This window comes from Necator americanus, chromosome II (assembly GCF_031761385.1).
Source record: "Necator americanus strain Aroian chromosome II, whole genome shotgun sequence".
Taxonomy (NCBI): Eukaryota; Metazoa; Nematoda; class Chromadorea; order Rhabditida; family Ancylostomatidae; genus Necator; species Necator americanus.
The window spans coordinates 18,478,642-18,499,357 of NC_087372.1; the positions used below are offsets into that span (position 1 = coordinate 18,478,642).

Sequence of the window (20,716 nt, forward strand, 5' to 3'; positions counted from 1 at the left end):
TTAGAATAGCACACAAAATGATATGCACTCTTAACTACATTGTTCTTTAATTTATTCGGTAATTTCCCTATAACTGTACAGTTCTTCACGTCCCTATGGTGAGAAGAGCATCTAAGACTGTTGTATGCATCTCGATGAACGACTGGAGCGTGACCTCGTCGAGATATCTTCCCATATCCACTGGACACGTAATGTCTTATGGGCATTACGTGTTCAGCGAAGAACTCGCTGGTATTCTCTTTACCGTATCCCTGTCAATCCTTGCTATGGAAAGTTATGACAAATTTATTGTTTAACACGTACAACTTCTAGTATGGGTATGCAAGAATTTTATCCTGTTTAAGTGAAATGTATCTGTTTGATTGGAGCATTTGGCGTTCTTTCACGTAGTATGAGTTTCTCTAACGAGAAAAGCAACGGCTAACACTTTTTTTTATACGGCGAAGTTACACTAGTTAGTTAGTTTACATTTAGCAGCACAATTGTATCACGTCGGATCAGTGGCTTTGACGAAGAAGACATGTTGTTAAAAAACCATTCTTCACCTTTAGTGAGATTTATAAGAAATATCATGATCATGCTATATAATAACGGGCTTATTCTGTCATGTGTGTGTGGGTCAGTCAAGGAATTCGAAAAGGGGGTGCGACGGGTGCACCGGGCGTCGAGTTGGTGCGCCGACGCCAGACACCTATAGAACGGGGTGCGACGGGTCCATCGGCGTCGAGTTGGTGCGCAATAACTTCGTGTGCATGACGCACAAGATAGATGGTTCCAGCCGTTTCATAGCTGTGGCCACTGGGCGCTTTGCTTTTCACCTTTATCACTTCTCCGCGTGCCTATTTCCTTCTTCATTCGCCTCAAGTTTGTAGCATGCCCTTCTCAGAAAGTGGAAACACGCATGCAAACGTCTGCTTAAATAGTAGCAATTTGTTTATGTGATCTGACGTGGAATTTATGTGTGTTTATGTGATCTGACGTGGTATCTTTATCAGTAGGATGATGTCTTTCACGTCAATTTATGCCAAAACATCATTCTTTGATAACTGTTTATAGAAAACAAGAAGAACACCCATATTTCGCGTGATATTTTTAGATTTTGTCTATAATATATTGATAAGAAGTGTTCGAAGCTGAAGTTCGAATGTTCTCCAAATGTAGAACTGACGCATTTAGAAAGAAGACCATGAAATATTTCGCTTTTAGTTATAATATAAAAAAGGAAGAAAGATTGTTGGAGATACACAGGTCCAATTTCATAGAACTAGTAACGCTAATATTAATATTCGTTGATCAGTGAAGGCGAGCGAAGCAAACACCACAGAAAGTCCGAAGTCCGACTTTAGCCGGATGCTCAGACTGGTATATAGTAACGGACTTATTCTATCACGGTGGGTGGGTGTGGTGTAGCGGTTAGAGGTTCCGCTTCCTGCACGATCGATCGAAGGTTCGAATCCGCCCTACTGCTCACCAAGCCTTTCATCCCTCCGAGGTCGACAAATTGGTACCAGACGTGTCTGGGAGGATAAAAACACTGACTTGACTCATCGGCTAGCCACCGCAAGTCATTATATCGGCCAGTTACACGTTCGTGAACTTCAAACGATTCAAAAGAGGGTGCGACGGGACCACCGGCGTCCGATTGGTGCGCCGGCGTCAGATACCTATAGAAGGGGGTGCGACGGGTCCCACAGCGTCGAGTTGGTCTAACACCACACACATACAGAAGGGGATGCGACGGACACGACGTCGGGTTGGTGCGCCGGCGCCAGATACCTATAGAAGGGGGTGCGACGGGTCCCACGTCGTCGAGTTGGTGCGCCGGCACTACAAAACTATAAAATGGGGTGCGACAGGTCCACCGACGTCAGAGAGTTATAAAATGGGGTGCGACGGGTCCCACGGCGTCGCGTTGGTGCTGGCGCTAGATACCTATAATAACGGCTGCGACGGGTGCAACGGCTTGGAATTGTTGTGCCACAATGCAGTATTATCGCGCAGTAATTTCGTGTGCATGTCGCGAAAGGTAAATGGGATGTTGCAACCGTTTCACACCCGTGCCCACTTCGCGCGTTGTTTTTAACCTTTACGACTCCTCCGTGTGTCTATTTCCTTCTCCGCCTCAAGTTGGTAGCATGCCTTCCTCAGAAAGTGGAAACATGCATGTAAACGGCTGCTTAAATAGTAGCCAACAGTTTACACGATCTGTTATCTTTATCAGCTAGATAAAGTCTTTCACTTCATTTTGTGCTTAAAAATCACACATTGATAATTCTTGGAGGGAAACAGGAGGCTAACCCAAATTTCGAGTAATACTTTCAAATTGTGTCTACATTATATTGGTATCGACGGAGTGTTTGAAGCTAAAGTCTAAATATTCTCCAAATGTAGAACTGACGCGGTTAGAAAGAAAATTATGAAGCCTTTTGCTTTTATCTATAATAAAAAAAGATGAAGGAAGATTGTTAGAGATACACAAGTCTAATTTCACAGAAAAGGGCACTAATATTGATTTTCGTTGATCAGTGAAGGGGAGCGAAGCGAAGATCACAGAAAGTCTGAAGTCCGGCTTCAGCCGGACGTTCAGACTGGTTATATTATAAGCTCTTGCCAATCAACAGCATTGTTTCATGAACTGAGCGGGACCACAAAAAAACAGAAAAGAATCCAGAAGAAATTCTGAGAAAATACAAACACAAGTACAAACTTTCCCATCTCTCTGCTTGGCCCTACATTGCTATATATCACGCCAGTAGTTGGAAAAGCTTGAATAGGAAGTGTTATCTCATGTATAATATTTTCTCGGCGTCGATTTACTTCGAGTTCTCCCTTTCTCTATTTGCCTTCATTTCTGGTTCTCTCTGCCTCTATGTCCGGTCACACCTAATCAGTATGTATGTACAACATTCTCTATTTTTAAGATATGCTTGGAAAGGGAAGGCAGAGTTTGCAAAGAAACAATTTCAACAACAATCAGATATCCCTGAAAAGTATGTCATCAGTCATCCGCTAGGTGCCTGTGAGCAAGCGAAAATCATTCTACGATCCACGTTTAAAAGGAATTAAATTTACGGCATCACTTTGCGTGGCAGGGACCTCTTTAACATCAGAAGAGCAGCGGAGAAGATACCAATTCTTCATCTTTGACAAGGAACATCCCTCGGTGTTGTATGTCGTATTGGCTTTGAAGGCATCACCCCACGAATCTGGAGTGGTACGGATTTCCTGTGGAGTATTCGTATACGGGGTCGTAGATTATGGGAAAGAGGGTGATTCCGTCCATTTCTTCCTAATTGCCGTAGAAAACGAAGTTACGGCTTCGAGCGTTCCGGCACACTATCTCTTACAAGAAGTTCGATTGGAGCGCGCCAGCCCTGTGCGGCGTCGCATCTTCCAGGCCGTTTTTTTATGGCAATTAGGAAGAAATGGACGGAACCATACCCCTCTCCGTAATCTACTATCCCGTATACGAATACTCTACCTGAAACCCGCACCATCTCAGTTTCGTGTTATGCTGCCTTTAAAACACTTTTGCCGAATATTTCTTGTGTAGCTGCCATCGTTTTTCGGCTCGAATAACAGAATTATTCATGAGTTCAATAGGACTTCCGCCTTACCTGATTCCTGTTGAGGGTCTCTAAGGAATCCACATCTGCTAGCACTTGCTTGGCCGTAACTGCAGTCTGTAGCTAATTTCGATTTCCAGCTGCTGCTAATTTTAACGCTAGGTTCATGACATGCTGGGACATTATCGGGGTTCTCAAAATCGATCAAGGCCGTGCAGATGGCGCCAAAACGACATGCTCAACTGTTCTTCGCATAATGTCACAGTCAAAAACGAACCGAAAGGGTGAACTCAGTATTTTGTAAACTAACTATTGTAGTGTTGAAGTACTTGAAAGGAATTTAGCCGCATTTCCTCCTTGATAGAGAATGTTAAGACAAGACGGTGCTGCAAGTGAGCAAGAAAATCCTCTCGAGGAAAACCAACTTTGTGAACTAAAGTTCATTATGTGCCTCAAGAGAACTTATTAGTTCCCTTTATTTCAAACTCTATCAATCTTTGCGCTGTTCTAGTGTACGAAAGAACTCTGTCTGTGCGCAAACAATAAAAATCTCACAAAATTCTACTTCATCGGGATTTTCGGGTTGTTTTGATAACTTCACTCCTTGCTACAAGGGTTTAAAACAAGAACGAAAACAACAGCAATTCTACACAGTAATCAAAATAGTGCAAATGAAAGAAAAACAATAAATCAGCAATTTCATGAGCTTGTCTTTCTTTCTTGACCTTTACAGCCTTTGAATACTTTTTTTTAACTATAACCTCAGGCTACGTTAGGTTGCAGTTACTGCATTTTGGCGACTATTCGGCGCCATTTTTTTGATTCTCAGCGATATACTGGTTTTTCCGTAAATTTCCAGGAAAGAAGTCTAATGAGATACAAATTTTTCTGAAATCTCCTTTTGTGACGAAATAAGAGCGAGCGACGGTGGCCGACGGCGCTGCACCGTCACTCACCGTCGGTTTTTCAATGTTCAAGGATGGTATTGCATCTTCTAGACTCGTTATTTGCTCTGAGTGTCAGTAGACTTCCTCACAGTATGGCGGTCCGGTGCGGCTAAAAGGTAAAAATTTTCAAACTCCTGGACAAAAACAGTTATATGACCTCGCACTTTTTTTTTGTATCAGTTCGCTTCGAATTCGTACACGTTCACTATTATACAAGAACGGGCATGTGATTGAAATGATCTTATAACTTTTCAAATCAAGAGCTTTAGTCCATTCAATTTATATGTCCCAAGGCCGAGATTGCCTGCCAACCGGCGTGGAACAAATAGCTGTGAGTAAGAGATCCACTTGTAGCAGGACCACCTACAATAGTGAGTTTTTATTCCAGATGATCAAATTAATAAGAAAGACGAATTGTTCAAACTGCACTTCAAATATAAAAACAGAACCATAAAATGAAGTATAGTAAGTAATAATAATAATATAATAGAATATCAGCACCGACGATCTTTCATCTCGAAGTTGCGCTACTGGATGCATACACTGCCGAGTCGCTCTGAATTGTCGTACTTTGGAAGACCATGCAACTACGTGACAAAAAGGAAAAAAGAGAGGAAAGCATACGTAGTTGTGAAATAATTTTGGTCGCAATCAGCTGGTACGTCGACGTGTTTTTCACTGACAAGTTCCAACTATATTCCGATGAACTTGAAATAGGGAGGAGATCTACAAGGTCTCCGTCACTCATTGCTATGGTTAGAATGGTCACGTTCTTCGATTTGAGTTCTGTTGCCATGTCCACTGCAGACTGAACGCCCTCTGCACTGCAAGTTCTTATACAGATAATGTCCGGCAGGATACTAGTGCCTAAAGGAGTGCTTACGTTTGTTTGTTTGTGTTTGAATTAGTTCCCATATCAAATGTGAGCCCAAAATAAAATGTTTAGGGAGGGCGAAAACAGATATTTCAGTTGATATCTTATGACGAAATTTCTTGTACTCTGTTTTGAAGGAATTAATATACATGAAAATCTCGAAGGCATGGATCGTGTATCTCTAAACGTGAACTTACAGAAAATCATTGAAGATCAATCGATCAGAATCAATTGTAAACCTATAAGGATTGAAATCTACCAATTTTAATTTAATGACTCATTGTCACTACTTTTTTAGAACTATTTGGCTGAAGATACTTGAAGCCAACTATACTTATTTTTATAATAATCCTCCGATTGAGACTCAAAATTTGATCGGCAAGAAGATTGTGGAGCTGTTCAATTTCATCTTTTTATTCACCATTGCTTTTATCTGGCTGACGTGGCACATGACTACACACTACCAAGACTACCACCTTGCATTCCTATGAAGATTTCAGGATTTCGTTCCAACGCTGAAAAGGATGAAGGGTTTGCAAAGACGAAGCCTTGCTGCCTTGGCAGATTACTTGATTCTTCCTTGAGATACTGCATTCGAGCAAACGGGCGCTTGCTGATGACATTTTTGTTCTCGGAACAGGAATATCAGCAGAAAAAGGCGAGGAAACTATTAAGATACTGCTGAACTGCGAGCGCTCCCACAGAAGACAATGTAAACGTCAAAGTTGGGCGATGTTAGGAAAATCCCCTATTCCGAGTAAAAAAACGACGTGGGAACGGCATTTGTTCCTACTAGGTGTGTTAGGACGTGGCAATTTGTACAACCTTCGATCCCCTCAGCTGCATGTTCAATGAATCTATTTATTTGAATGGCCTGTCGAGAACAGCTCATCGGTTGTCGACCGTTTGCGTGGCGCGTGGGCGAAGGTGTCGTGTTGCAGTTGATTTCATAACTAAGAACGGCGTATTCCGCACCGTTTTTTCCACGACGAGAAGAGGAAGATGAATGGAGTCACGTTTGTTTCCCTAATCTACACCCGAAACTCTGGGCTTCCACCGTGCTTTCCGCACCACGTGATATGCCGCCTTCGAGTAATTACTTCAAGTGAGGGGTGCTTTTATAAGCCGTAAAATCACAAGACTGTAACGACTACTGAAAATGCATTTCTGGAATAAGGTTCCAAGATTATTTCGTCTACTATAATGAGCAGTGGCTCGTGCAAATGAAACTCTTCATTATTTGTTACAGTGGCGCTCAGTAATTTACAAACGTGAATTGCATCGCATTGCATCGAATCGAGTCCTCGAGTGTGCTTTGTCCCCTTTCAGAGTGCTGCAAGGTTCTTGTAGCTCCATTCTTTATGTTTTTCATTTTTTTCTTCGCTCTCTCGTATAAAATATTTTGAGTGAAAGTCTTCGCAAAGTTCTTTTCGATGTGTTTTGCTCTGAAGGCCTCTAGTACTAAGATCTTAGTTAAATCTAGCTTTGTTAATTAGTTAGTCTTCTAGATTCTGAACTCGTTTCCCATTTCTCTGCGCATTAGCATGTTTTATGAACCCAGAAACCTTTAGTTCAATATGTCTACCAGAGCATCTCCTCAAAAACTTCAGCTTGTTGAAACGAGATTTCTTCTCCATCTTCGTCGAATTAGGCAAACAGCCTTCTGCTAAGACAGATTATAGAACAATAATCATGCACAGTTGCGCGAAGAAATGGGGAAGAAATTCAATCCCTGCAAGTTAGAATCTGAGAGATGCTTTTACAACAGAATAAACGATAAGACTAAAGACTTTTGCTAAGACTACGAATGTTTCACGAAAAAAGGAAGAAAAGAGCTCTGAGAATCTTGCCGCGCTGTGAGGGGAGAGAAAAGGAATGCGTCATCCAGATAAAACATTTCCGCTGACTGTAGTTATTTCTTACTTCATCAGCGAGATGCAGAATGTAAAAGAGTAGAGCATTAAATGGTATAGATAGAAGATTGCTGGGAACTTCGTTGGATCATAGATGAAACCACACAAAAGAATTATTCCGACTTTTAAAAGTTCCTAGTTTGCTGTCATTCAACTCATAACTTAATGTTTAAATAAGGAAAAGTTAGATAAAAAGATTTCGTGGTGCTTTTAGGAATCACAGTGATGGTGGTTTGTCAAAATTTATGTAAAGGAATCACCTCACGAATCAGAGGTGGTACGGATTTCAGGTGGAGTATTCGCATACGGGACCATAGATTAAGGAGAGGAAGTTAATTCCGTCCATTTCTTGCTAAAAACGGCCCGGAAGATGCGGCGTGGGCACACGGCTGGCGCGCTCCAGTCGAACTCGTTGTAGAAAATAGCGCGCCGGAGCTAGGAAGAAATGGACGAAATCACCCACCTCTCGATAATCTACGGTCCCGTAAACGAATACTCCACCTGAAATCTGTACCACCTCAGATTCGTGGGGTGATGCTTTTTGGTAAACAATTCTGACCGTCTAAATTTAAATCACAGGAGTCACTGATAATATTAGTGTTGAGTTTTGAGAGTAAGTCGTGAACGTTCTTTTTCAAATAAAAAGCGCATACGACAATAAAAACAACCAAATATTTGCAAAACCTTATATAATACTATATAAGGTTATATATAAGGCATTATAGTATTATATATTTGACCTTATGCGAAGAACAGTCGACCAGTGTCCTGCCGACATTGTCTTAACACCATCAGGGTGCCCCTTGACTGACCTCGAGAACGCCGATGATGTTGTTATATTCGCGGAAAGCAGTGCGAAACTTCAACATGTTGTCAACCTTGTATCGAAGCTGGCTGCAGCCTATGGACTACGCCCACGCCCTGATAAATGCAAGCAGATGTGGATCCCTTCGAGACCACGAACGGGAATCAGGGTGGACGGACAACCGATAGAACTCGTCGATGAGTTCTGTTACCTAGGCTGTACTTTGAAGAGCAATGGCAGCTACGAGAGAGATGTTCAGCAAAGATGCGCTAAGGCCACTTCTGCATTTAACTCCTAAACGAAATGCATGTGGTCGACCCCCATCACCAACGAAGTCAAGCTGCGAGTCTACCTATCCGCAATTCGACCCATCATGATGTACGGATCGGAGACTTGGGCAGCACCATCAACGGTTATGGAGAGGCTTGATTGCACGGAACGACAGCTGCTTAGACGGCTACCTGGCTATTGTTGGCGTAGGATATGTCACAATGAAGATCTTTACGCAGAAATTGATGTGGTATACCGGCGGATGACACGTGGAAAACATCAACATCTTGCACCGCCATCGAAAGTGCTAAAGTAAATCGTCTCCGCTTCTTTGGTCATATATTAAGGAGACCGGCAGATCGCCTTGTTCAACGAGTTCTGAGGAGTTCGTCGGGTTCGAGCTGGAAGAAGTCACCTGGCCGAAAACGGAAGTTCTGGACCGAGGCGGTAAAAGAGGACATAAGGACACTCGGCGTGGATAGGCAGTTCAGGCGAGACGTAAGGTTTCGCAGAACATGGAATAGCGACGAATGGATTGATTCTGTGCAAGCTCTCGCAGAAGATCGAGAAGGTTGGGCAGAGTTGTGTTCAAGGACGGCATACCTCGGCGAAGATGCGGGTAATCGCGTCAGGCGATGACATCAGCCCGCCGATTAAGTCAAGTAAGTCATATATTTGACCGAGAATTCCTTGTTTCTCACATTTTCTGATTTTTAACTTCTTATTCATGTTTTCTAAGATCTTTGATGTGGAGTGTCAAATGAACAAAACAGGGCACTTTCGACATCAGTTGCTTACTTCATCTAATCGAGGTGGTAACACCTAAAGTCTTCCATGAGAAGTGAACTTTGGATAGATAACAGTGAATGATGAAGAACTTTCGATAGAATGATCTCAAAAATACGACAAAAAGTAAAAAATGGATGGAAACCAATATGATTCAATGAGAAAATCGATGAACTATGAGAGGAAATCGTTGAAACCATGTGAGAAACAGCATTGAAAATTATGCTATTGACTACTTTGTTGTAGGTTTTTCGTTTTAAGGACTTTGAAAAAAGGTTTTTCTTTAACCTTCGGGAACCGGTCGTTTGGTGTGCGACTCCTTTTGAGTTTAAAAATCCTCTTTTTGAAGCGCTAGAATCAGCGGCGTTCGTTTTTTTTTCACAATGATACTTCTTCACATCGAGCGCCAATCTCAGCATGTGCAGTCTTATTTCCTCGAATGCAAATGGAGAAGAACGAGGGGTATTGAAAATCTTCCGCTTTGTTCATTTAACACTCCACATCCATGATGTGAAGGAAAAAAAGAATAAGTAGTAATGCTAATGAGAAATAGATCTACTTTTGAAGAGCGGAACATTTCCTACCAAGCGATATATAGTCTCTTACCAATACTTTTTATTCCTACGCGAATTTTAAGTTTGAAAAAAATCGCCTTTATTTCACAGCCATTATTATATTAGTTATGGTTTAATTGTCAACCTCTGTATTGCTGCATTGCGACTTCCATTTAGATCAAAGTTGAATTCCTAGATAGATCAATCACAGGGTTGCAGTGACCATGAGTGAGGGAAAACAGCACCTCATAAATCACTCGCATCTCTTTTCACCAATAGTCCTTTCAAAGGAACAGATTTTAGTATTATTACTGCTTGTTGCTTATTATCAAGTTGTAGGCTGTTCTTTACTTCAAGAGGTGAAGTGACACCTCACAACTCGATAATAAGTTTTAGAAACTAATAATGAAATTTAAAAAAGACAGACTACCCTCGTATTAAAAAAGGAAAAAAAGTGTCGAACATGAATGAGGTTAGGGGAATAAGGTTCACCGTCAGAATTGGGACTCCTTCTGCTTTGACATAAGAAATTTGACTTTAGCTTTGTGTTCATTGCCCACACACAAAGCTTACACAACTAACACTGGCACACTTGACATGTTTAATTACGAGATTCCAAGTTCTGCAAGTGTACGTTTGCAGCAGTTATAAAGAAAAAAGGAAAAAGCGAATAAATAGTCCCACGTTAGTAAGGATGCAGGCCTCATTACTACATAAGAAATTTATACCTGTTAGCAAAGAGTAAAATTGTGCGAGGATTTTCGTCATGAAGCAATCGGAACTCGTGGTCGGAGGTGTACGACAACCCACTAAAACAATAATCTCATGTTTTTGAATAAAAAAAAAACATCGAAACTACCTGCTCATCCGGCTCTCAATATTCAGAAGATCAGCATTTGCAAGAATGGAACAACTTACGAACCTTTTGATGTCAGATACGTCTTCATTGGCGAAGAGCCTGAACAACATTTGAAAAGTAGCTGAGAAGTCCGTAGTTCGCAGTGTGCCAAAGTCTTGCGCTCCTCCACTGAGACTGCTGTAAGTCGAGGCGTTCGGGAAGGGAACAATTGCGTAATTGGAATATGTGTCGTCGAACTCCGAACTTGTTATAAAGTATTGTGTTATGAAGTTTGATGCCGCCTGATAAATTATCGATTAGCGCATTTTTACAAATTTAAGAAAGATGACCAAATTGGTCATATCTCTATATAGTCTCACGTGAGAAGCGTTCAAATCGCCGGAAGAGGTAGAAAACTCCACAACGAAAGCGATGTCTTGATTTATCATTGGATGTTCGCAGTATGTCGATGTTGAGGTGGCCACTGCCGGAAATGTTGATGTTCTGAGTGAATCGTTACATTAAACACTGGAGATTAGAGAAGATGCATTCTGTATAGAAGCAAAAAGTGAAAAATTGGAGAGGCTGCTGAAAAGAGTAGTGAGAATAGCTGAAGTTAAAAGAATAAGTTTCTCATCAGAATTTGGCATCGCTTCTGCTCTGACGCAAAAAAAGTGATAATTTTAACCTTAAACTCAGTCAGTCATTAGGAACTGCATACAGGAATGTTACATCTGTTGAACGTAGTTTACTCATTCCATAAAACTGTTTACGAGTATTTCAACTGCTCTCGAAAGAATAAAAAGAATGCTTTGTTTCGATCCAGAACCTGCACAAAGTTAGAGGATCGTAGGGGACTTTGTGCGCATTAAGGGGTGGAGTATTAACATGAATACAATGTGGCTGGGATGTTGTCACACCTGAATTGCTGGTGTTGGCTCGCAAATTCAAACTTTCAGACTGATACTATGCTTGTGCAGCACACAAGCAAGGGTTCAACCAGCGACACATTTCCAATTTATTGCGGAGATTTCAGATGCGCACTTATGTAGTAGACTCTCATTTGCAGTGTATGTGCGTATTGTTTGGCAAAAAGTAAACCTTTACATTGACTATTGTACAAATGATTACGAAAAGTCATCCAAGAACAGAATCCAAACTGTGTAAGTTCTCAAAGTTGTAAGTTTGGAAACATTTGTTCAACACTTGTGAGTTCATTTGAGATAGATATCTTCGAATGAGAGGTAAAGAGACATGGAAAAAGTAACCATTACTTACTGCATCACTGTTTTCGTGGTTGTTGTTTGAGCTGCTGTTCCATGAAAGCAAATTGAAGACTCCGAAACTAAAAGGTAGTTGGAAAACGTGAGGCTGATGTTTGTGACTGTCAATGGAAAAGATAACCATTTTGAGTCACTCAATTTCATCCCTTATTTGATACGTACTTACCTTAGGAAAGGTAACCATTTATGAGATTGCCCAATGTGCTAATTAATTGGACAGCTGTAGTTGTTATCACAAAAAGAAACTTATTTCTCATGAATTCCCTAGTTTCTTTGCAGTAGCTGCTTAAAAGTTGGGCTAGCAGATGTCTCAGCCTTCGAGGTTCTAAGATTAAAGCAATTCTCCATTCTTGTCTAATCCCAATGCAGAGTAGGCTTTTACCGGCTACAGTTTCAAGTCTGTTGGATTTTTATGCCAGAATTCACCTCACGTTCGAACATTGCCGATAGAAATCTGCTATACGTTGAAGTCGTCTATGTCCAAAGTTTTGAGAGCAAATTTGCGATTTCTTCCCCAAATGTTCCTCCCCCCCTCTTGTCACCCCATTTCATAGAACAACATTTATTGCTCTCAGCGTTGATAGAAATTAGAGCAGATGATCACAGTGTAGGAAAAACACAGGTTATCCCCCAGAGTTAATCAACGGTTAGCATAGAAATCAAAACGGGCTTCCTGGAGAGGGAGCAAAGTCCTTCCTGCACATGTATAGCGGCCCCCAAAGTTTGGCGGCGTGAAAACCCGTTTAGGTCCTTCACGGTACGGTAGAACGCTCCTCTATACACACATCCCCTCATGGTCCCCTTAGCAGCCGTTGGTTGGTTTTATTGGTCTTACAAGAATAGGCTGCTGAGAAGACACCACCTATGCCGTTACTACATGGATGCGGCGCGTACACAAAACTGGTGCGTTACAACTGAAATCTTCGTAAAAAGGGTCTTTCATGCCGATTTTAACGACGATTAAGGAGAGAAGAGCGCATTCCCTCACCACGTCAGATTCGTGGTATGCCACCTTTAACGGGGTATTTGTGAGCTTACTTTAGTGAGCTGGACGGACAACATAATGGAGGCTCGATATTGTAAGTCTGAAGGAACTTCAAAATTTGCTCAGGTGATTTTGCAATGCTAAAGCTACAACCTCAAATTCAATGCTAAACCGTTCCATTCAGATTTCCGTTCCGTTTAAGTATGTCGTGATCTGTCCTGATTCTTATGAGTCCTTTTTGACTTTCTTTGTGTAGTTCTCTGGTCAAATAGTAGAAATTTAATGCCTGAATTGCTCTATTTTTCGATGGCCGGAACAGTACTACCGGCAATCTAGACGGCCTAAATCTGGGACAAAGGCTGGCGCCCACCCTTGCCATTGTTTTCATGTTCAAGACCGAAAAACCTATAATAGGCCGCAAACTACTGCTATATTTTCGTTACACAGATGATTGTTGTTACGATGATTGTTGCGTCGCCTGCCCAACGCAGGCAGAATTAGACACGTGCTTCAGTCTTCACAACCAGCAGTGTCCGCACATTAATTTCACAAGGAAGAAGTCGTTAGAAACTGGTTGGCTTTCTTGAATGTGCATGTGCATATTTACTTGCGGAATGGGATATGGAAGACTAAGTGGTATTGAAAACCCAGTAGTAAACACATTCACTGTCTTTCAGCGCATCCCAGCAAAATGAAAAAAGCTGTTATAAGTAACATGCACGGGCCGGCGGCAAGACTCTCGAGTAGCCAGGAAAAAACATGGTCTGGCCCAAAAAGTTGCAATATAATGGGTACCTACTGAAGACTGTTTTGCTTCGACAAGCACGAAGATCCAAGATAGTGGATGGCCCAGAAAAGATTCTGTTATATTTACCTTACATATATGATGATATGAGCAGAGAGGTACGGAGCTGTCTGCGAAAGGCGAATCTTCAGAACGACGTAGGATTATGGAAATACCTTCAAGGTCAACTGGTACGTAATCGTGCGTATGATCGACCCTGCACAACTCCAAGCTGCGTGATTTCCCCGCATGGCAGAGAGGGCGTTGCATGGTATCAGGAGAGGTGTATCGTGTCACGTGCAGGTTGCGCGGTGACGAATATATAGGGGAATCGGGACGCCCACTGTGTGTGATATCTGCTGATTCCTGCACAAACCATACACCTGTACCTTAAACTGAAAAATCGAATTCGAAAGTCCTCCTCAACGCTCCCTCGGATCTGTTCCATTCAAGCCATATAGAAAAGATAGAATATCCCGAATCAAAGTCCGAAAAAGTTTGTAATCATAAGCAAACACAGAGAGCAAGAAGTGGATACGCATTCAGTCTCGTTATAAGAGAGGAATGACAGAAGTTCTATATTTTTTCTTAAAATCCTGTGTCATATTCAAACTCCCCTGCTGTCGAGCATCACTCCGGTTCTTCTTTCACGAGTAAGAATCACTATGAAAATTCTTGAGAAATTTTGCACGCTTCGCAATTTACCTTACCTTAGCTATTAAGGACTCGCAGAATGGAGGGGATATCAATTTGTCGATTGTCGAATTGAAGCAAGAGTCAGGATTGTTAAAAGCATCACCCCACGAATCTGGGGTGGTGCGGGTTTCAGGTGGGCTATGCCTGCACGGAGTCATGGTGGGTTATGCCTGTATGGTCTAATGAGAGAAAGGTGATTCCGTCCATTTCTTCCTAATTCACTCAAAAAAAAACGGCCCTGAAGATACGGCTTCGAGCGTTCCGGCGCGCTATTTTCTGCAAAGAGTTCGATTGGAGCGCGCCAGCCGTGTGCACACGATGCAACTTCCGGGCCGTTTTTTATGGACGGAATCACCTGCCTCTCCATAATCTATGATCCTGTATAAGAATACTCCACCTGAAATCCATAACACCTCTGATTCGTGGAGTAATGGCTTTAACAAACATAGTATTAGCGGAGCTATTTTAACACACGGAGATCCGCTAATATCACGGCAGCGCGGCTACTTGGTTACAAACAACGATTAGGACTCTTTCGGTTTCAGTTTTGGTTGTAGCATCTTAGGGAGTGATGACTTGTTCTGGATGAGGCATTTGATAGGATATATTACAAATGATCTAACTTTCCAGGCTCTGACCGAGGCGACGATGCCGAAACGTTAGCCGTAATAAAGTTTGTTAACAATTCTGGATTTTGCTTCTATTCGACAATCGACAAGTTGCAACCTCCATGCCAAGATTCAAGGAAGGTCGAATTTTCGCGCTTCTGAAGGACGGAATATCATTCATTTAAGACTACGACGTCTATTTATTTGAAACTGCTCTATATGCATGTAGATTGAGTGCGGTATAATTCCGTCATGAGGTCATCTGATTTAAAGGCAGCGTGCCACACGACGTGGCGAGCGAATCCGCGGGAAAAACTAGAGGGGTTGTAGATTGCGTGGTCAGGGGTGAATGATGTGGATCAGAATTCGGAAGTAGAAAGTGAGAAGTCAAATGTTACACTCATCTCTCCCACTTTTTTATTACGAGATACGTTAGAACGTTCCTCTATGCACACGTCGCCCTCTCTTTAGCAGCCTATTCATTGGTTTTACATGAGTATGGCTGGAAAACATCAGTGATCTTCGAGTGCTCGCACGGCGCGTGCACAAGGCTGGCTTGCAAACTGAAATTGCCTTTAGAAAAACGTTGTCCTCCACGCCGTTTTTATGACGATCGAAAAGATATAAGTGGAACCACCTCTGCTCAAGCAATCTAACTCTAGATTTTCCCATGGATTCCTTCACCACGTCAGATTCGTGGTTTGCTGCCTTTAAGCGGCAACTTCATGCTCACTTTACTTTACTTTTACCTTTCCTTGCACCCCTATAACCTTTCATTCTGACCCCCAAAAACTGTACTATTACTTAACCGTCGAATGTGGAACTCACACAACATGTTTCCAACGTTGCTGGCCACAGTTATGGATTCACTAGCCTCGTGAGCAGTTGATATGTTGAAGGCATAAGATGCGTTTGTTGACAAGGACGAGAAATTAGCGGAACCTACTCGAAAATAATAAGAATGAAGTACAGAAATGACTTTTTGGCCATTGTTTCAGTTTACCGATGGATATGGAGAAGATTTCGAATCCTTGATTCATCAACTTTTGAGCCGTTGGAAATGTTTCTTGAACAAATTTTTCGCTGAATGTGAAATTTTTGAATGAAAGTAATTGTATCCGCAAAAATATATGCGAGAAAGAAATGAGCAAACCTTATACCAACTAGAATAACGGAATGAACTCTCCTTTGACTATTGGCTTGCAGTATAAAATCAAACGCACTGAAAAAAAAAATCAATGAATGAAGTTGAATGTTGAACTCAGATGCACCAAGTATTATTACCTCGGCAAATATTAGTGGTACCCAGAAGTAATGAGTTATTATTAGTGGTAGATATTTGCTCCAGTCTAGTTCAGAGCGCGAATGCATAAAGACGTGTTTTATATGGCAATATTGAAATTTTTCGCCTTTATTTTTATGACAAATGACATTAAATTTAAACTTTTTTTATTACCCCGTTTAAAAACGCCAGACAATCATCCAACTGAAGAACATTTATGTCATTAATAATTCATTTTCAATTCATTTTATAATTCATTTTTTATCAGATATTAATGCGACGGTTGCAAGAAGGAAAATTTGTGCATGGAGATGTATTGAAAGTGCCATCGCTGGTTTAGAAAGTTTTCCAGCGGGTGATTTCGATTTCTCTGATCACGGTCGAAGTGGACGTCCTGATAATGACGCTGTAAAATCACAGGTGGAAACTGATCCCAAACTGAGTATTCAGAAATGTTAAACACTCTTCATACTACTTGGTCGGTCAACAGTCCAAGGACATTTTCAAGAAATAGGGAAGGTTTACAGCTCTGCTCAACAGAAAAAGGGTGATATTGCAATGCTATTAGGTTGGTGCGTTATTAATTTCGGAAACGAGTTGCTAAAAAATTGCTATAACTCAGCTTAAACACAACTTTATTAATCGAAATCCTTGCCAGTTTCCGCCAAATGTCTAACTACATATTGTAGTATGATGTACGCCCAGGTCTTCTGCTCACGTCCGTGTGTTATTCTCCGGATTTGCTTCTACGGCTCTCTTCAGATCTTCACTATCAAGCGACGACCTGCGACCGTAATCCGGTTCTTCTTCGAGATCAAAATCGCTAGAAGCTAAAAGCCCTGCTGAGGTTACGAGATGTTTCTGCCGCACAGTGTCCTAATTTAAATTCGTAAAGCATCGTGACTCGATAGTCGCGTCGGTTCATGATTTTTCAGAGCCCTGCAACAGGCCGGCTGAAAAAAATTAGAGCAGCAGCCATATATGTACTTGAAAGAGCAGAAAAAAAAACCTACAAAACGGTACGTGTTGTTTGCTTTGAGACGAAACAATTAAAGATAAAAATTGTTTTATTTACACATCCCTCGAAACCGAAATTAATTCTGCACCAACCTAACATAATGCCAGGCTGCACGCAGCAAGATTAACCCAGGGAAAAATAAGGCAGCTAAGCGCTCAAGCGAACCAACCAAAAGCTTTGCATTCAATCAGCTTCTGTTTATCTCCTTTAATATGTATATGTGTATAAACTTTGACTTCATAATATGTATATGTGTATATGCATTTATATATCTTCCATGTCTTGGTTATGGGAAGGTGTAACGATGTTGGTATGAGGTTCGGTTGCGACTGCTTAGTCGATCATTCGAACACGCCTCTGACCCAGCCAAGTCTTTCTTGGGTTGTCGATAAATTGCCATCAGTCTTGTTACGGGATGAAAATAGAGAAGAAGTAAAAATGGAAGTGGAGAATGAAAAACCTGATTCGATACGCCAACCTGCCCCAGAAAGTGATTGCATAGGCGAGATATGCGTTATAAACCACAAGCGATTCTCGATTGAAGTCGAACACGCTGATGTACCCCAAACAGTTTGATCGATCCCAGGCACTTTTTTTCTCCGTCCTCTATTTATTTGTTTCTTCTCCTTACCCAGCAGTCCAGTGCCACGTACGCAGCGTAATGCACAGGAAAATAGGTTTTCGTTTAGAGCCGGGCTGTGATGTAGGCGCTTGAGTTTGGACTTTCTCATTCTTATTTCATCTGTAGTAAATTAGGACCGCAGCCACATTTCTTCTCATTTTTACTCCTGAGCCACAGAATTCGAAATCTTGCGAATAAAATCTGTTTCGTGCCGTGTATCCAATCTCTCCAGCTTAGATGCAAAATAGCTTCGATATAACATTGTCAAAAACTATTAATCTCTGCGTGATGGCCCATTGGACCAGTAAAGATGGAATTTAAAGTAGAAGAAATTCATGAAGTGGATGAGCATGCGACCGAAGTGAAAATTACAATGACAAGAGAATTCACTGAAGTGTGTTTAACGCCAAGGCGTTTCAATAAACCAACATTTTCAACTCAATATGAGTGTACCCATATCTTATTATTTGACTGGAACTACTCACTCAGCAATATGCGCATCATATCTTGGATTGAGATCAAGAACTTTGTTGAAAGTGGAAAGCAAAGCGTCGATGTCAGAATCCCTGAAAATAGACACTGGGAGGTTGAACGAAATCATATTGTGAATCCGTGATCAATGTGTTTTTCTGCAAGGAGGACGAAGAATACAGCTCTGCTTAACTTTAGTTTTTCTGGATTCTTTAATTCCCTCCTTTCTTTGGGCTTTCTATCCATTGTACAGTCAGTGTTGGGTTATCACCTTGATCACCTTGGCTCCCGTTGATCTTCGAAATGGTCGAGCGGGCGCCAGTAATTCTTCCATTTGTCCCGGTCGCGTGCCAGAGTAGCCCAGTGGTTCCTCTTTTCGCGTGGGACACGAAGAGCACCATACTTTTCTTTGAAGGACTTCGTGAAGAAATCTGACCATCGGGTCGGCAGTCTTCCTGTAGTGCGCTTAATGTCGCGAGGAACCTAGTCGCTAGCGGTTGTGGTCTAACGGTTGTCGTTAAAGCGCATCACGTGTCCGGCCCACCTTATTTTACCTTCCTTGGCAAACGCGGCGGCGTCTCTAATCTTCGATCGCTGACGTAGGAGAGAACTTCGAATCCCGTCCCTCACTTGCGTGAAACGGGATACTCATAGCATCACTCTCTCAACTGCGCGTTCAATGACGCTCACCGCGTTTTCTTCCTGCTTGCGAAATGCCCAGGTTTCCGAAGCATAGGTCAAAGCAGGAAGTACGGTGGTGTTGAAGAGGTGAGCACGGAGCCGGGTGTTCCTGGTCTTCTTCACTACATTCTCGATGCTCTTATACGCTCCCCAAGCCGCTCGTCTCCTCCTGCCCAGCTCGAAGGTCAGGTCGTTCATCATGTTCTGTTCCCGACCCAGATAAACGTAGCTGGTGCTTTCGGATATGTTCGTTCCGTTGAGCGTAAATGGGGCATCCGAGACCCATCCGTTCCGCATGAACATCGTCTTGTCTAGATTCAGCTGAAGACCGATGCATCCACATGTTTCGTCGAATTCGGTCAGCATTCGTTTTGCTTGGCTGATGCTAGGTGTTATCAGTACGATGTCATCAGCAAAGCGCAAATGGTGTAGCTGCCAACCGTCGACCTTCACTCCCATGTCGTCCCATTCCAACTTTCGCATTGCGTTCTCGAGGGTGGCTGTGAATATTTTGGGTGAGATTGTGTCACCGTGTCGGACCTCCCTCTTCACGTCAATGATGATATTGTTGTATAATGGCGCAATCCTGGTCGTGATGTTACTGTACAACTCTCGAAATACCTTTATGTACTGAGTAGGGACGCCTTGGTTGTCCAAGGCTTCCACGACCGCTTCCGTCTCAACTGAGTCGAAGGCCTTCTTTAAATTGATGAAGGTGAGACAGAGCGGCATCTTGTACTCTCGTGATACCTTGATGAGTTTCGAAACAGTGTGAATGTGGTCAATCGTGCTGAATCCTTTTCGAAACCCTGCTTGCTCGCATGGCTGTCTTTCATCCAAGATTTTTTCAATCCTATTAAGGATCACTCTTGTAAAGAGCTTGAAGATGACGGACAGTAAGCAGATTGGGCGATAGTTGCCGATGTCATGTGGATCTCCCTTTTTATACAGCAACATGGTCTTGCTGGTCTTCCACTGTTTAAGAACCTTGCATTCCGACAGGTAACGTGTAAAGAGCCTCGCCAGGGTATTGATGAGTACTGGCGGAAGGTTCTTCAGTTGTTCTGGTTTTATTCCGTCGGGACCGGGCGCCGTACGATTTCTTACCGACATGATAGCATGTCGTTTTTCGGACGGGAGAACCTCTGGTTCCCTTTGGGTTCCGGAGAGCAGTCATCCTCGTCTTGGGACTGGCGAAGTCTCGACTGGCATAGCGGATGCTTTTCCCCGCCTCTGCAGCTTCAGCCAGTACTTCTGCTCTTTTCTCTTTAACGTCTTCCTTTATCGCCTCTCTGCAAAGCCTTGCGAGCACGGACGTGAGCTCTTGGTTGCCTGCGGCTCGTGCTGCTCCACGCCGGCATACCAGCTCAAGAGTTTCAAGAGACAGGCGTCTCTTGGTGGTTTTAGAACTCTCAGTCTTCTTCGCGCAGTCGCGAAGGTGTTCAACGAGCCGGTCATATTCCTCGTCGATGTTGTCCATTGCGGAATCTTCCCAAAAGCCGGCTAACGTAGCGAAGAGATCCCAGTTGATGACAGTTGTGGGATTTCTCCCTCTGAACTTGGCGGATTTCTCTGCTCTCCTTTTGAAAGAAAATCCTCCTCGGAGGAGGCGATGGTCCGATCCCGTATAGAACTTCGGTGCAACAGCGACGTCCGTCAGACAGAACCTTTTATTGACAATGATGTGGTCTATTTCATTACAGTACCCTCCACCGGGTGACTCCCACGTCCAG

The 20,716-nt window shown here is 42.5% G+C and overlaps 3 protein-coding genes across 5 annotated transcripts; 2 read left to right on the top strand and 1 right to left on the bottom strand.

Moving 5' to 3' along the window:
• Positions 1-4,792: 4,792 nt before the first annotated feature.
• RB195_018346 (uncharacterized protein) lies at positions 4,793-20,463 on the bottom strand (the record flags this gene model as incomplete). 3 transcript variants are annotated; one of them, XM_064185750.1, is made up of 14 exons in its annotated part: positions 4,793-4,876; positions 5,015-5,069; positions 5,138-5,191; positions 5,258-5,332; positions 10,444-10,524; positions 10,638-10,855; positions 10,934-11,057; positions 11,832-11,898; positions 15,738-15,851; positions 15,913-15,992; positions 16,063-16,131; positions 18,317-18,397; positions 18,583-18,767; positions 18,993-19,940. In XM_064185750.1, 14 exons carry the CDS (start codon positions 19,938-19,940, stop codon positions 4,793-4,795), a joined length of 2,235 nt encoding a protein of 744 aa, XP_064041630.1. The 3 variants fall into 3 exon arrangements, with proteins under 3 accessions (XP_064041630.1, XP_064041631.1, XP_064041634.1); XM_064185749.1 differs by lacking the exon at positions 4,793-4,876 and adding exons at positions 5,852-6,000; positions 20,091-20,463 and having other exon boundaries at positions 5,041-5,069; positions 5,138-5,332; positions 18,993-20,023; XM_064185751.1 differs by lacking the exons at positions 4,793-4,876; positions 5,015-5,069; positions 5,138-5,191; ... (9 more) ...; positions 18,583-18,767; positions 18,993-19,940 and adding an exon at positions 19,963-20,463.
• On the top strand, positions 8,044-8,403 carry RB195_018347 (uncharacterized protein; the record flags this gene model as incomplete). The annotated part of the gene is made up of 1 exon (XM_064185752.1): positions 8,044-8,403. One exon carries the CDS (start codon positions 8,044-8,046, stop codon positions 8,401-8,403), a length of 360 nt encoding a protein of 119 aa, XP_064041632.1.
• On the top strand, positions 8,413-9,014 carry RB195_018348 (uncharacterized protein; the record flags this gene model as incomplete). Its single annotated transcript, XM_064185753.1, has 2 exons — positions 8,413-8,687; positions 8,723-9,014. 2 exons carry the CDS (start codon positions 8,413-8,415, stop codon positions 9,012-9,014), a joined length of 567 nt encoding a protein of 188 aa, XP_064041633.1.
• Positions 20,464-20,716: the final 253 nt, after the last annotated feature.